Source organism: Oryx dammah, unplaced genomic scaffold (genome assembly GCF_014754425.2).
Source record: "Oryx dammah isolate SB20612 unplaced genomic scaffold, SCBI_Odam_1.1 HiC_scaffold_1, whole genome shotgun sequence".
Lineage (NCBI taxonomy): Eukaryota > Metazoa > Chordata > Mammalia > Artiodactyla > Bovidae > Oryx > Oryx dammah.
This window is the reverse complement of record NW_024070185.1, coordinates 39,722,761-39,738,512: the sequence shown is the minus strand read 5'-3', so window position 1 is coordinate 39,738,512 and position 15,752 is coordinate 39,722,761. Positions and strand designations below refer to the sequence as shown.

The following is a 15,752-nucleotide window of genomic DNA, read 5'->3' as shown; positions in this document are numbered from 1 at the left end:
TTTTCCTTTTGTGTGTGCCAGTTCATGACCAAAAGCAAGCATTCAGAGAAGAGAAGAGCATTTATGACCACACTGTGTGTATCAAATAAGTTATTTTATGAACAGATGGGGAATATTGCATTTCAGGGTCTTAGTAAAATAGCCCTTCACACCACATTTCTGTTCAAAATGGTGTATCTCTCTGTGATTCATTTATGACCTTGCCCTTGATAATGAGCAGATCTCCCTCAAGGGTGAGTGCCTGTGGGACATAAAGACATCACACATCCTCATGACTTAGAAAGATGATGAGCAGTGGGGAATTATGCACCAAGAACATGTAATTTGGACAAGGTGGGAAAAACTGAGTAATTCACTTGAGATAACAAAAGTTTTCCCAGCAGTGGTGACTGTATGGCAATGGAATCCTTGGAGAGTAAATAAGAAAAAAAGGGTTGGGCTGGGAAAGATTTAGTAAGTTGAAAAGCAAGTTATAGAAGCCAGCACTGATAAGAAAGAAGAAACGATCTTTTACAAAACTGCTCTGATGAGACAGGTTGGCTGTTAAGAAGAACTCAAAGATCAAGACTTGAATGTTGCTGTTTTTCAAAGGGATACAGAGAGCGTGGATAAGTTAGGGGTGAAGCAGGAGAGGGACGTCTAGTTCCCTGCTGCAGATACAGGGTTCTGTGTTTAATGTCCTCCTGGGCACACATAAGGACCACACTTCCCAGCCTCCCTTGCAGTTAGCTGGGGTCATGTGACTGAGTTTGGGCAATGGGATACAGGAAGAAGTGAAACATGTCCTTTGGAGATCCGGCTTCCAAAACTTCTGCACAATTCTCAGCATGTTCTTTCACCGTAGACTCAGATTTCAGAACTATTAGATAGAAGGATGCTGAGTCACTGTACAATCATGAGGAGCAAGCTGTATTATATATAACAGGCACCAGAAATAAACCTTTATTGTACCAAGCCACTGAGATTTGGGACTGTCTATTGCAGAAGTTAGATTATCTTAATATATTCCAGTAACACTTCCTTGCTATCATTTGCTTTTCAAATATCATACTCTTGCTAAAGAGAATCACTCATCTCATTTTTAAACAGAATTATTTCAGAGGCCTTTAAGAGAAATGGAAAAAGTTAATTTGCTTTCAGATCAGAACATAGGATACCTAAGGAAAAAATGGCTGGCAACATTTTCTGAGGTGCTTGATGGAACAAACTGTCCTTTTCTTTCCTAGAAGTCAACTTAAAGACTTTATTTGCTTATTTTTAACTTATTAGGGAAATTTTCAAATCTTCTCACAAGCAGAAACAATAGAATAATAATAACCTTCATGTATCCATCACCTGACTCCAAAAATATACACACATACACACACATATATGTATATACATATATATCCCCATATATACTCAGATATAAACAAATAGATAAGTTGATTGCTTGGTATGTAGATAGATATATATGTATATATATTTGAGAACTACTATACGTTATTCTAATCATTGAGCCAGGTGCTATGGGTAGGACTTGAATAACTATCTTTGAATACATAGTTATAAAGAAGAGAATATATGAGCCTCAGACTCACAAATTACTTCACTCTGAGGGCTACAGTGAAGATTAAAGTAATCCAGTAACTCAGAATTTGTAACACAAATTTTCTTTCCCTTTTCATTTCTCTGAAGGAGTTTCTAAGGGAGAGGTTTTACACTTTCTTCCTAGTGAAAATAGTAGCTGCCCCTTGGGAAGCCAGTGTACTGAATCTTTTCTCAGTCATTCACCATTTATACATATGAATTTTATTTTTGATGAAGTTCTTTCTCAAAAGCAAGCCTTGACTAGATGGAAGGAAAAAATAAGGAGCAAAAGCATGGGTCCCTAAGGCAGCATGGAAATTCGGAGGGAAAGAGACAGTAAGAGCCACCACAGATGTAATGGAAGACAAATTTCCATTTCAGAATTTTGCTTAAATGGGTCCCCCATTTTCCCTTCATTACAACTGCGCTTCCACCCCCAAATCCATTCTCTTGGCTAACAAAGCACCATTTGGTGGCTTCACACTAGAAACTGGGACTAGAAATAGAAGGCAGAAGTGGCAGAAAACAGTTTGCTGCTGCTGCTAAGTCACTTCAGTCGTGTCCGACTCTGTGCGACCCCATAGACGGCAGCCCATCAGGCTCCTCCGTCCCTGGGATTCTCCAGGCAAGAACACTGGAGTGGGTTGCCATTTCCTTCTCCAATGCAGGAAAGTGAAAAGTGAATAGTTGTAGCAATATTTCTCATCAAAGGATGAGCTTACCAGGACCAACATCCATGCCCCAGCTTAAAAACTATAGCTTTTTTCTTTTTTTAAAAAAAAAGCTTGCTTAAAAAAGAGAGAGAGAGAAAAGAAATTGTTCTGCACAAGCCTGTTCTGCACAAGTTCTGCACAAGCTTGGTAATTTTAAGAACAAGATCAGTGAGATGCTCTACCTGCAATACTCTGAACATCTAAGTCTACTGATGCTGGCTCCAGGCTGGCTCTCTGGTCACACAGGCAAATGGCCTGACCTCGGGAGGCTCAAGCCGGAGAAGAGGTGAGTGCCTCTCGTGTAGAGGAAGCTCAAGTAACAAAAGGCCATGCTCTCCTTTCACTCTGCCTTCCCCAGTTTAGAGAGGCATGAAGACCTAAGGTGTTCCAGATTGAATCGCCAGGAATGGGTGCTGTTTTGATGAGAACTGCCTTAATGTGCATTCCTCTAACCATCGCAAACATTTAGCTCTGCTCTGTATTAATGCAGTCTGAGCAGAAAAAATTCCGAAGCAAATCTTAGTAGTCAGAAGGTGGAGGGAAGTTGGGAAAGGGCTAACAAGCTAAACATGATGAGTACCAGTCCAACCAGAGTACTTTACTCTCTTTACAGATTATAAAAGGAAATTATTTAACAAATGGAAGGCTCCTCATACACAAGATAATGTATACAGTCTCTGTCCATATCTGTCATTCTACATAACTTATCAAATAGCCTTTGGTCCTCAGTCTTCCTCAGGTTTTTTTTTTTTTTGCCTTTAAAGTCCACCACAGAAAATAGTTTTATGTTTGTCTCCATATATCAGTTTCTCCGGCTGATCACTTGGCAAAAGAAAAATTTGTGTTTCATATTAGAACTAACAAGAGATATGTTTCAGTGAAGAAAGAAACTATAAACTTTATGAGAAAATGAGATGGTTTGGGGGAAGTCAAAGTTTCATTTCACATGCACTAAAGCAGAGTGCTTCATACCTTAGGGATGCTGCTTTTAAAGATTTTTGTTTTAACCGATTTTGCATTCGTATTAACAGGTGTGTAATTTCTTCTAGTTTTCAAAATATTACCCGTGTTTGATAGTAAAAGTCCCTTGTTATTAGTTCAAAGTAAGTTTCAAGCCTCCCTTCCCATTCCTACCTAGTCTGGGGCCATCGAACTTCCTACGAATTGTTTCTTTCCTGGACTCTTTGACCCCCGAGTTATCACATATTGTGGTGCTCCACTCGAATGGCTTCCTTCCTTTTCTCTGCAAGAATCACTGTCTTCTTTCAAGATGCAGCACCTTCTTTAAGACTCTACAGAGTTGGAAGCTTCTTTCCCTGTTTTCCCATTAAAACGACTTGCATAGGCCTATATCAGAGCCCTTGTTTTAATTGCTATGTAAATAGCTATTTTCATAGCTGTCACCTCTCCTTAAAAGAGTATCCCATTATTTCAGTACCTACCCAGTCCCAGCTTCCAGAACAGGGCATGGTGCACGGCTTGTACTGAGTGATTCAGTGAATGAATGAGCATGCACTGATTGGGTGGACACATCGGTGCGTATGCTAACTACACATCCTGGTTCTCCCAGGACAAGCCTGGTTTACACCAATATTTCAGGGAAAGAGAATGCCTTTCACACTCAAGAATGTCCCCAGTTTGAATAATGAACTATATGCTCACACTAAGTTCAATTACTCATGCACATTGCCCTGTCTGCCCAGAACTAGGTCATCTCATTTTCCAGTTTCTCAATAACTTTTCAAATTAATCATTTTTAATTCTTAAAAAGTCAAAAGTATTAGTTGTTCTCTGTACTCAAATCTAGGATCCATGACCCAAGAAAATAAAAATAGTGTGCTGCAAAATAAGAACACACCGGTTTCATTCCATTTTCTCATCAAATTTCTATCTAAATCAACCTTGGATACAAGTGATGACACCTAACCAAACCAACCAATCTCCTCTCTGGTTGAGGCTGTCCATAGTTGGAGTAAATGGAAAATAGGGCCTGCTCACCCAGGTTTTGTGTTTGCCAGCCACATATCCACTGCCCAAGATTACAACATTCATTGTCTTATTGATAGTACAGAAGCCCTGATTCAGTAATTAAAACAGAAACTAATAAATCTGCCCAGAAAAAAAAAAATCTCTTTTCCACATCATTCTACCCAAAGTTTGAACAACACACTTTTGAAACACCAAAGAGAATCAGGACACTTCTTTTACGGAAACATAACTGTGTCTTTCACTCTACATACTTGAATTGTATTTGGACTCAAAGATATCAACACAACCACTCAAAGTAAAGCTAATCAAGAAATATTCCAAAGGTCACAAAAGACATGTCTAAAAAATTGCCAAACTAATTTTTCACACTGAAACTAAGAAAAACACGTTTTAAAATCTACATATGAATAAACCTCAAAAGATCTGAAATATATTCCCTTAATTAGATCACTTAGGAAAAGATTATCATAATTTTTTCTAATTTTAAAAACAGTACTTCAGAGCATGAAATTAGAGGAAAACCACAAAACAAATATGAACTAAAAGGAACATTAACCACGATGTAGTTAATGATTTTGCTTAATGAGGATAAAGCCTCAAATATTTAGCTTCTTAAAGTTTCTCTCATTATCTATTGCTTTTCATGAATAGTAGAAGTGCAGGGCAAAGAAACATAAATCATGACTTGCTATGAAATGTTTGCCAAATCTGCTATGAATTTATTTTCAGGACAAAGTTCATAAAAGGCCAGTTCCCCAGGTAAAATGGATTAAATACCTTCCAAAGAAGGCAATGGCACCCCACTCCAGTACTCTTGCCTGGAAAATCCCATGGATGGAGGAGCCTGGTAGGCTGCAGTCCATGGGGTCGCCAAGAGTCGGACACGACTGAGCGACTTGACTTTCACTTTTCACTTCCACGCATTGGAGAAGGAAATGGCAACCCACTCCAGTATTCTTGCCTGGAGAATCCCAGGGACGGGGGAGCCTGGTGGGCTGCCGTCTAAGGGATCGCACAGAGTCGGACACGACTGAAGTGACTTAGCAGCTTAGCAGCAGCAAAGGAAAATAAAATCAAACCACTACCAAATGGAAGCTTTCTAAATTGTGTCTGGGGATGTAAAATCCAATTTGACAGAAGCCTTATAAACTGTGGTCAATGCCCCATCTGATGAGAATTTCTGTGGTTTTGTTTTTACCTATACTAATGGGTTTGTAGTTTATGGTGACATTCATATGTCTACACTATGTTGGATATGCACATACACAGATAAATATGGTGGTATCTCTTTCTTATGTAAACTTGCTGGGAAGTAATTTTGTGATTTAGTTGTATCTTTTTAAATCATTGAGTTTGCATTAAATGTTTGACAGACTGATGCCTTGTGGGATACGAGTTGGAGACTATCCTCTCTCTGATCTTTACCAGATGTTTCACTGGTGATATGTCGGCCTCAAGAGACAAAGAGGATATTAATGTTAATTTCATTTATTTAATCGTATCAGGCAGATTTGCTAAAAGGAAAAATTCAATATTTTGGTAATTTACCAACTCTTCAGAAACATCCATAGTAGCAAAACTGTTCTGAAGATCATTTTATATTAAAAGCAGAAAGGCTGCATGCATGGTAGTTGGAAGGGAAAACACTCTATCTTACCTTTAGAAATGGGGATAATGTGGCAAATCTGTCAGTTCCACTTTTAACTCAAGAGACAAAGAGGTGGCAATGACATTCATTACTCAGCACAGTCTCATTCCAATCTTTAACTGACTATTAATTGTAGAGAGAGAATACTCTGAATATGAAACGGACGCTCCGTTGAAAGCCTTCTGCCACTACCAGAGCTACTCTGTAATCTTATCTTGTCTTGAATTTTATTCCAAGGGAACACGAGAGTACCCTAATCATTGTCAGGGCATTGATGATAACGAAAATGTACTTTCTATTAAACAGTGCCTCCCTACACCTTACGTGAGATGACAGGGTAGGCTTTCACCTCTCTTGAGATCAATGTCAGAATGTGGAAGCTTTTAGAACACTGATTCTCACCCTTCTGTACTTTAGAATCACCTGGAAAGCTACATCCCCGACCAATTACATCACAGACTCTGGAGGTAGGATCAAGGTATGAGTATTTCATAAATCTTTTCAGGCAATTCCAATGTCAGTCAAGGTGGAAAATCATCTCCTTGGAATAAGTAGACAATGGCCAAACAACTTAGTCTAGAAAAATCACTTAATTTTCCTAGGTTTTTTCCTCCTCATCTTAAAAACTTATGTATGGAACAGAGTTAGACTGTTATACTCATTGATTTTCTTTTCTTTTTAGATAAACATTTATATTTATAGTTGTAAAATATTTCAAATGAGCAGCAACACATAGAGAATATTATAAGATACCTATGACACCTGTATTACCACCACCAAGCTAAAATAATTTTAATACTTTGCCATCTTTGTTTCATTTCTGTCATTCTTGGGATAAAAGATAAAGCAAAATCCCTACATCCCAGATATTCCTATTTCTTTTGTCTCAAGAAGTATCCACTATCCTAAAGTTATCCTGCCTACATAATTTTATTGTATTTTGTATTATATATTAAGTAATTATGTATCTATGTAGCTACAACAACTACATAACACTGCTTAGCATATGTTTTGGAGAAGGCAATGGCAACCCACTCCAGTACTCTTGCCTGGAAAATCCCATGGGCAGAGGAGCCTGGTAGGCTGCAGTCCATGGGCTCGCTAAGAGTCGAACACGACAGAGCGACTTCATTTTCACTTTTCACTTTCATGCATTAGAGCAGGAAATGGCAACCCATTCCAGTGTTCTTGCCAGGAGAATCCCAGGGACAGGGGAGCCTGGTGGGCTGCCGTCTATGAGGTCACACAGAGTCTGACACAACTGAAGCAACTCAGCAGCAGCAGCATATGTTTAAATATACGGAAATTGTATTACATTGTATATTCCCTCTTGCATATAATTGTTTCATTTAATATTGTTATCTATTTATCCATGTTATCTATCAATATATATAGATATATTGGTTTATACACAGCACATTAATTTTCAATTTCTTCATATTATTTCATTAGGAATAAACTACAGTTTACTGATGTACCTTACCTATGGACAGATAAGTCATTTATAATTTTTTAAAAAACAAAGGTATAATAAAAACCTCTTTGTATGTCTTCCTGACACCAAAAGTTGCTCCAGGGAAGACACTTAGAGTTTTGTTATACATTCTCAACTTCATGTTTGCTAGATAGTCACAATTTTTTCCCAAAGTTGGTTAGACTAATTTACTCTCACTACTAATGTTAAAACATTCCCTTCTCCATATTCTCCAACATGTGACACTATGAAAATTTATTAACTGTTGCCAATATGAAGATTATGGAGTGATAACTAATAGTTATGCTTAGATGATATTTTTCTGAGGTTCCTTCTGTTCAGTTAATTTGTGGTCACCACATCAAGGCTAAATCTTATCAAAATAATAAAGGATGTGGGGGGAAGAAGCCTTCTTCCACATTTTACAATGAACTTACTTTTCCTCAAGAAATGTCTTACATGGCTAAAGCTGGCTCATGAACCCATAAATCGGGCCATAAAAGAGGAATGGGGACATGGCCCCAGCTCTGTATTTATTTTCTTGTATTCCATAATCCAATGTTACTTAAAAAGCAAATGACCCAATAGGCAAGCCAAAGCAAATACTGAGAATTTTGCCAGGCAAAATGCCTGTGGAGAAATGAGTCAATTCATACAAGATTCAAAGCTGTCTTTGGTCAGTGACATTTTCATGAAAATCTGTGGGTGGGTAAAAGTTTTGCAAAATTCCTTTTTGCTATTGGATAAAATTCATCCAGGAAAAATAAGCAAAATTTAAGTGGTGACCCACATTCCCCCTAATTCCCTTATTAACACTCCCTAACCTCCCAGCACAACTGCTTTCTATTGTGTACAAAGGCCAGGATCAGTGTTTCTGATCCTGGCAGTGGAACTCTGCCCCTCTGCTCACTTTGCTCTGATCAGATAGGCTTTCTCATGATAAGTACTAGCAGACAGAGTGTACCTGGCCTCATTCCCAGAGCACATCTTCCTGGGAATGCTATCTAGGTGTTGCACACTCTTCAATTTAATGGCAAAAAGACCTACTATGGTAAAAACATTCTCAGTGAGCACTCTGTTGGAACACTTAACGTAGCTATCATTAGGGATGGTTAGTGTATATCTATGGGCTTCCCTGGTAGCTCAGCTGGTAAAGAATCTGCCTGCAATGCAGGAAACCCTGGTTGGATTCCTGGAGGAAGATCCCCTGGAGAAAGGACAGGCTACTCACTCCAGGATTCCTGGGCTTCCTTGGAGGCTCAGATGGTAAAGAAGCCGCTTGCAATACAGGAGCCCTGGGTTCCAATCCTGGGTTGGGAAGATCCCCTGGAGGAGGGCATGGTAACCCACACCAGTATTCTTGCCTGCAGAATCCCCCTAGACAGAGAAGCCTGGTGGGCTACCGTCCACGGGGCTGCAAAGAGTCAGACACGACTGAGCGACTAAGCACAGCACACAGTGTACATCTATAGTTTTGGGTTATACTTTATGTTGTCCTTTAATGAACATGAAACAGGGATTTGGGAAAGAAACTAATTATAAGGCTTCATTACTTGCTCTGAGTTGAGAATTTGAAACCTTATCATCTCAGGAAAAAAAAAAATTGAATTCAGCAAAGTTATACCTGGAAATGCTCAAAAGTTTTGATACTTCTGAGATTCATCAATGTTAAGGGTGGTCTAAGCTCAGGAAGGTCTAAATAGAATAATATCATGCCTACAAGTTGCTGTATTAGTAGACAAAAGTGAATGGACTCAGGTATTTTTTAATATAGTACTGACATATTCCGGTTTCTGATTTAACTGAGGTCTGTCTGTCTGCCTGCTAAGGCCTTTACCCCTCCAGCACTTTGCCATTGTCTGGGAATATCTTTGTAATCAAGGCTAAGATTGAAAAGAGAGCAGCTGGTTGACTTTCCAGAGAAGCAGTAAGAATGAGATCTACAGAAGGGTGGAGTTGTTTGGGTGGGAAAGAGAAAATAAACCATTCTCTTCTTCCAGTAAGTTAACCAAGTAATAAATTAGCAATCCTCCCCCAGTTCTGCCACCTAAAGTCCTGAGTGATCTAAATCCCAGAGTTCTGGGTAAGGCTGAGGAGTTACAGTCAGAGACTCTGAGAATGTGTTCTCCCAAGCATGAAATGGAATTTGGCATCAAGGGAGGACACCAGTGGTAGCCTCTTACTGTAAGCAGGCTGTCACTGAATAGCCCTTTCACACACCCTCCTTTTACCATGATTTCCAGAAGCTCACTAGGCTGCCTGTAGTCATGGTCACCAAACACAACTGGGTCATCACATCTTTCCTGGGTCAATAAGCTAAGTGAGAGAAAATGATGACTAACTCTAACTGTGGTCCACAGAAAATTAATAGCAGTTAAACGTAAGTAAAACAAAAGTGGACTAGGCCTTTTAATTTAAATTACTCCTAGTCTTTGCAGCATGTGACAGAGCCATAAAACCCAAAGATCACTTCATGTCTCCAAAAGAAGACATGGTCATTTTACTTGGCAAAGCTCTTGAGCTTTGAATCAACTACCATCAGTTTCTAAAAAAGTGAGAAACGAAACAGATGAGTTTTAATAGTTCTTTCCGTGTGGATTCTGAGAGTGTAAAGACTGGTTTTGCAAAAGGCAGAAAAATGCATCTTTTTCAGATGTGCATCCACATTACACACAATATGTCTTCTCTCCATGGGCTACAACTTGAGAGGATTACGAAACTTTCAGAGAAAAATTATTTGCTACCAGTTAAATACAACCTTACAAATCAAGCAGATGACATGTAGCATCATAACCGTTTTCAGAAGACAGAATGTTCATGATATGTATGTTTTATAGGAAAATGGATGTCTCCCTGCTAAAAGTATATAGTCCCAAGATGAGAGCTACAACATTAGTCAGCCCCTAAGAAACCCTGTACTAATACATTTGCACTATAACATGTAATTTAATGTTTTGTGGGCCTTGATCTGATATGCTATTAAATCAAGCAATCTAAATTTTGCAAAGATTTCATCTAGCAGTGGGGAGTAGGCAGACCAGGGGAGAGAGAGTAATCATTTCCCATACCCATCTTGAATAATATCATGAAAACCTATGCAGATGCCTACAAACATTCACCTCTCAGCTTATTCTTTCACTGAAGCACTTCTATTTTTAATAGTCATCACGCACTTTAGCAAAAGTCAACTTTACAAAGTTATATGTTTTTTCAAAATCTGGGAACAGTGGGAAAATAGGGAAATCCTATTGCACAAAAATTAATTTTGCAATGCAAAAAAAAATTTGGAGGGGATAATTCAAGCTTTTATGTTTACTTCAGTAAAGCCAAATCCAGCAAACTATTTTCAGCCAGGATTAGTCAGAACTAAAAGGTTGGACTGTTTTCCTTCAGAGACTGAATGTCTCTCTTGCCTGTAACAGGCCAGTGTGTTCCAAACAGAGTAAATGGAATTGCCTTCAATTGCTTGTCTCTTTCTGGCATTTTTAATGGAGAACCTTACTGACAGAGTAAGGTTTTGTTGGCTGGAATGCAATTATTCTTTTCAGTCATATAGCCTGGCATTCTTACAGTATATCAGCTTCAAGTTTTCCTTAAGAAAAATCATAACATGGGGCACACTGTAACGACAAGAAATGCAATTTCATTCCTCCAGAAATTCTTAAAACCTTTTCAAAAGTACCTACTGGATGGTGAAAAAAGTGCTTCTAATACTTGCCTTACAACTACCACCTGTTTGGTTTGTTTTTACATGAATCCGACAACTTGGCTAATCTATAATCAAATATTAACATGGCAAACATGGGCCAGATTCTTTATTATCAAGGCATACTACAAAAAGAAGGGACTCTGGCTACGGGGCCACCATCTAAATAAGTTCTTTTTCAAAATCATATATATATATATATTTCAAACATTAAGTGACCTGCAGCATATTCAATATCCAGGAAATACCTACAATTCTCAGATTTTTAACTCTAAAAGAAATATTCTTGTCCATCTGGACTAACATAAAACACATGATCTTCTTTTTCCAAGAGTTAAGCGAGCTGTCTGAGATTGTGCAAAGCCATGCTGTGATCCCAACTGTGATGTCCGGCTTATAAACCCAGAGGGTTTCTGTTAGGTGTGAAATGATTGTGCAACCTTTTAAGAGTCATATTATTCAAAAATAGTAAATTTTGCAAAGAAACAGAGATAGTTCCAGGATTGATGCTGTGAAAAGGGGAGATGGGGAGAAAGACACCAGGCCAACTTCTTTCAACACCAAAGACACGGTCCCCTCTGGGTTCTTTCTCTTTATACATTTTCACCCAATTTCCTCTCCTTAAAGTTCAGGGAGATCCAATCAGATTCTGCTCCTGTGGTATCCCTGAGTGTTTTAATGCTGGCAATAAATCATTAACTAGTCTCACAACCTTGGAGTGTGCAGTGTGCAGGCCCATGGGTGTATGCAGCAACATTTTTACTAGCCAAGTTGCTAAGTGTGAGTTCCTTTCCAAATATCAGAACCATCACTCTAACCCTAATACTCACCCAGTTATTGCAGGGAAGGGGAAGTCACTGAATATTTACTTTGGAAAAGAGCTAAAGCTTACTGGTGGTGTGGTGTGTGTTTCTCTGCCCTGCACATTTCAGCAACTTTAAGTTGGTGCCTGATGGGAATCAATTTTCTAAGATTTTGGACAGTGTGGCAGATGAACTTCCCCTGATCATATACATTTGCAGAAGAGAATCTAGAAGTGGAGAGATACCCCAGCCACTAATAATTAAAGAAACTTTCCCCTTCCACAGGCTGAAGAGGAGTCAAATCTCATGGATACCTAGACCTCCAGCAACCAAACTCCATAAAAGAAAACACTCCCCAGCTTGTGGCAGAGTTTGGAAAACCACATACACCTTCAGTGAACTCCAGGGGGATTTAGCAGACTCACCGAACACTTGTTGGGCTTTTCCCCCGAGTGAACTCTCATGTGGATCAACAGTTTATAGCGGGCATTAAATGGCTTGTACCTTCGAGGACAACCGGCCCAGAAACAAGTGAAGTCTTCGCCTTTGCGCTGGTCTATATGGACCTTCTCAATGTGCCGCACAAGTTCCTCCTGCTGGTCATACAAGGCACTGCAGTCGATCCAGCGACAGCAGTGCTTGCCCCCAACGTCGTCCATCTCCCCATCCTCCTCCAGGGCGGCCTGAGGCAGGGCCAGCGGCTGGGCCTGGTGGACCAGCTCTGGGTGATGCAGATGCGGGTGGGCATGGTAGGGTGGCGGGGGGCCTTGGGGCTGGGGCGGCGGTGGCAGAGGAGGCAGAGAGGGTGCGGGGGGCAGGTCCAGGACGCCGCCAGGGAAGCCATCCAGGCGCTCGGTCTTCAGCAGGCTGGCCGCGTGGCCGGCAGGGTCCGGCAGGCCATGCTGCACCACCATGTTGTTGACCAGGCTGGGCTGGAGGCCGCCGTGCTCTAGCTGCTGCATGCGCTCACACTCCAGCGCACCGTCCTCATCGTAGACCGGGACAGCCAGGCCGCCGCTGGCCACCCGCACTCCCTTCTGGCTGTTTGGCATTGAGCACGGCTGGGGAATACAGCTACCTCGCACTCCCAGGAAATGCCCGTAGACCTCAGGCTGTGGAGACATGTTGGCAGGGGAAGCCCTGGAACCGTTGATGTAGGCGACCAAGGATGTGGGCGAGGTGCGGATGATGGTATTGAAGTCTATCCCGATGCCATCGGACAACGGGGACAAGGACAGTGCTCTCTTCTTGGAGCGGGCCGAGTGGGACCTGGCTGAAGAGTGTCGGGGACTGGGGTAAGGAGAGTGGCTATTTTCCATACCGAAAAGGTAGGGTGGCAATGAGTTAGAGACACTGTTGCTGGACATGGCTGTCCCAGGAGGAAGGCTCATTAGGTCCCCTAGATCAGTGCCATTCTGAGAGTTGTGGTTCGAGGAGAGTGAAGGGAGAGCCCTATAGCCGTGCGACCACTCTTGTTTCACGTTCAAGGTCGACTGACTTTCTGTCAGACTCAAAGTTGAGGAGGCCAAAGACTCTCGTGAAATAAGGGACCTGGAACAGCAGCCGGAAGAGGGGGAAAAAAAAAAGACAAACATTTTAGCAGGATATGGATTGCTTAAGACTAAAAGAATATTGCATTGACAATCTCTTAAGTACTTCCCCTAATTGCATTCTCAGCTAAACACACATTCTTTGGCTAAGATAAAGCCCAAGACTTTTAGTTCCAGGTACATAACATTTTACCAAGATGAAAAATAAAGGCTAATGTTTATTGGAATAATAAAGATCTATTGTTATAAATAATCTAATACTTCAATGATAATAAATAGTCCTTGCTATATTTTTACATATCTTTTTTACTACAGGGAAAAATTAGAGACCTAGGAATAATTACTGAAAGCCAAATAAACAAGTATTTATTAAGTACCTACTATGTGCAACACACTACAAATAGGCATTGTTAGGAATACAAGTCTAAACAGAGTCCCAGCCTTTGAGTGAAATCTATTTGGTAAGGTAAAACATAAACCGATGCTTAATTAGGAAAAACAAAAAGTAAATCAAAGTCAAAGGGTCATCCAGAGGATTTAATAATAATTTCACAAATTTGTTCCACTGATATCAAGGAATTTTACATATTTCTATATAAAAGACAGTAATTCACACTATAAGTAGTCAGTAGTCAGTCACAACATCAAATTGACCCAGAAATAAAAATTATATATAAAATACAGCTGTAATATATAAGGGAATGACAACCTGAAGTCAAGTCATATTTGGAATTCTGCATGTGGGTCATGCGAGGCTTTAATTACACCTGCAGTTTTGGATCGTCCATGAGCTGCTGTCCTCAAATCAGAGCAGATTTGCACTGAGAGCAAAGCATCTGCTTTAATCACTGTAGCAACAATTCTTCTCCTGTCCTTCTTACCCTTTATAAAACATGCCTCACATGTCACAACATTTACCTGAATATCAAAATGCTTTCTATTTTAGTCTAGCCACTTTAAAATTCATTTTGCTTTAACCATGATATCATCGCTTTAAAAATCACTGAAGGGAAAAGCTATGCCTTTTGGATGGAAACACTGTCCCAAAGAGGCTAGACACAATTTACCATACTCCCAACTCAGAATAGTGTATATTAAAAAGCCAACTTTTTAATATGTGCTTTTAATGGCTTTCTACAGAGATCTTTTTTCTGACAAAAAAATTTTAAATATTGTATAGAATGTCTGTCTTTCCCAGGATGAGCCTACTCACTACTTCCAGCTGTTATAAAGCAACCTGTTGCAAAAAAACTGAGGGAAAATAGAAGTATTCTCATCCCATCTGTTCCTCTTACTTCTTTTCACAAAATGGAGGCCACGAACACTGTTTCCTATGAGCATGAGAGATTAGCAAGAAAACATTTCGACTCTGAAATGCACAGTATTAGGTGAGAGATAACACCATTGTCAGTCTGGTGTTTTCATCCAGTGAAGTAATGTTTACCACTGACAAACACAGCAAGAATTTAAGTCCAGTTGCCCCTAACACAGATTTTCTTTTCTCTGTCCAGATCCTTATATTTGGGCTGAAGTCCTTTGCAAGTCCCAAAGTAGTTTCTGAACCATCTCTTTTTTAATTCCCCATGAACGCTTTCAATTATTTTCCCAGCACACCCACAGCATGTAGCTCTCCCTGCAGATAGCTCCTGGTGATAGGATGTCAAGGGCCTTTTAGTCCCTTCCCCAGGGAGATTCAGGAATTGCTTTCTGACCCAAGTCAAATCAGTAGTCATGACATATATAAGGCAAAGACAACTGACTTTGCTTTACACCCTGAGGTTGAGGTGGTTTATATAACATTCTTAAATGGTGCATTTGCCTGGTCACTGTCATGCCAGAGCATTTCAGATTTTTAAGCAGTGAATTTGTTGTTCAGTCACTCAGTGTCCAACTCTTTGTAACCCCATGGGCTGCAGCATGCAGAGCTTCCCTGTCCCTTACTATCTCCTGGAGTTGGCTCAAATTCATGTCTATTGAGTGGGTGATGCTATCTAACCATCTCATCCTCTGTCGCCCCCTTTTCCTATTGCCTTCAATCTTTCCTAGCATCAGGGTCTTTTCCAGTGAATCAGCTTTTTGCATCAGGTGGCCAAAGTACTGGAGCTTCAGCTTCAGCATCAGTCCTTCCAATGAATATTCAGGCTTGATTTCCTTTAGGATTGACTGGTTTGAGAGATCAAGAAAGGAGATTAAACCAGTCAAGCAGGGAATAGCAGGTAGGAAGTATTTTACCCACTTGTATATGTTTTGCATTTGAAATTATACTATTTGGTTTGAGGGCTGCCTATAGTGAGACATGT

At 40.1% G+C, this 15,752-nt stretch overlaps 1 protein-coding gene across 1 annotated transcript in view; it reads right to left on the bottom strand.

Annotated features, from left to right (window-relative positions):
• Nucleotides 1–15,752, bottom strand: part of GLIS3 (GLIS family zinc finger 3) — a 501,883-nt gene that overhangs the window by 315,015 nt on the left and 171,116 nt on the right. The window contains exon 4 of the mRNA XM_040244340.1: nt 12,328–13,453. Coding sequence (XP_040100274.1) covers nt 12,328–13,453 — 1,126 coding nt within the window. The remainder of the gene's footprint in view (nt 1–12,327; nt 13,454–15,752) is intronic.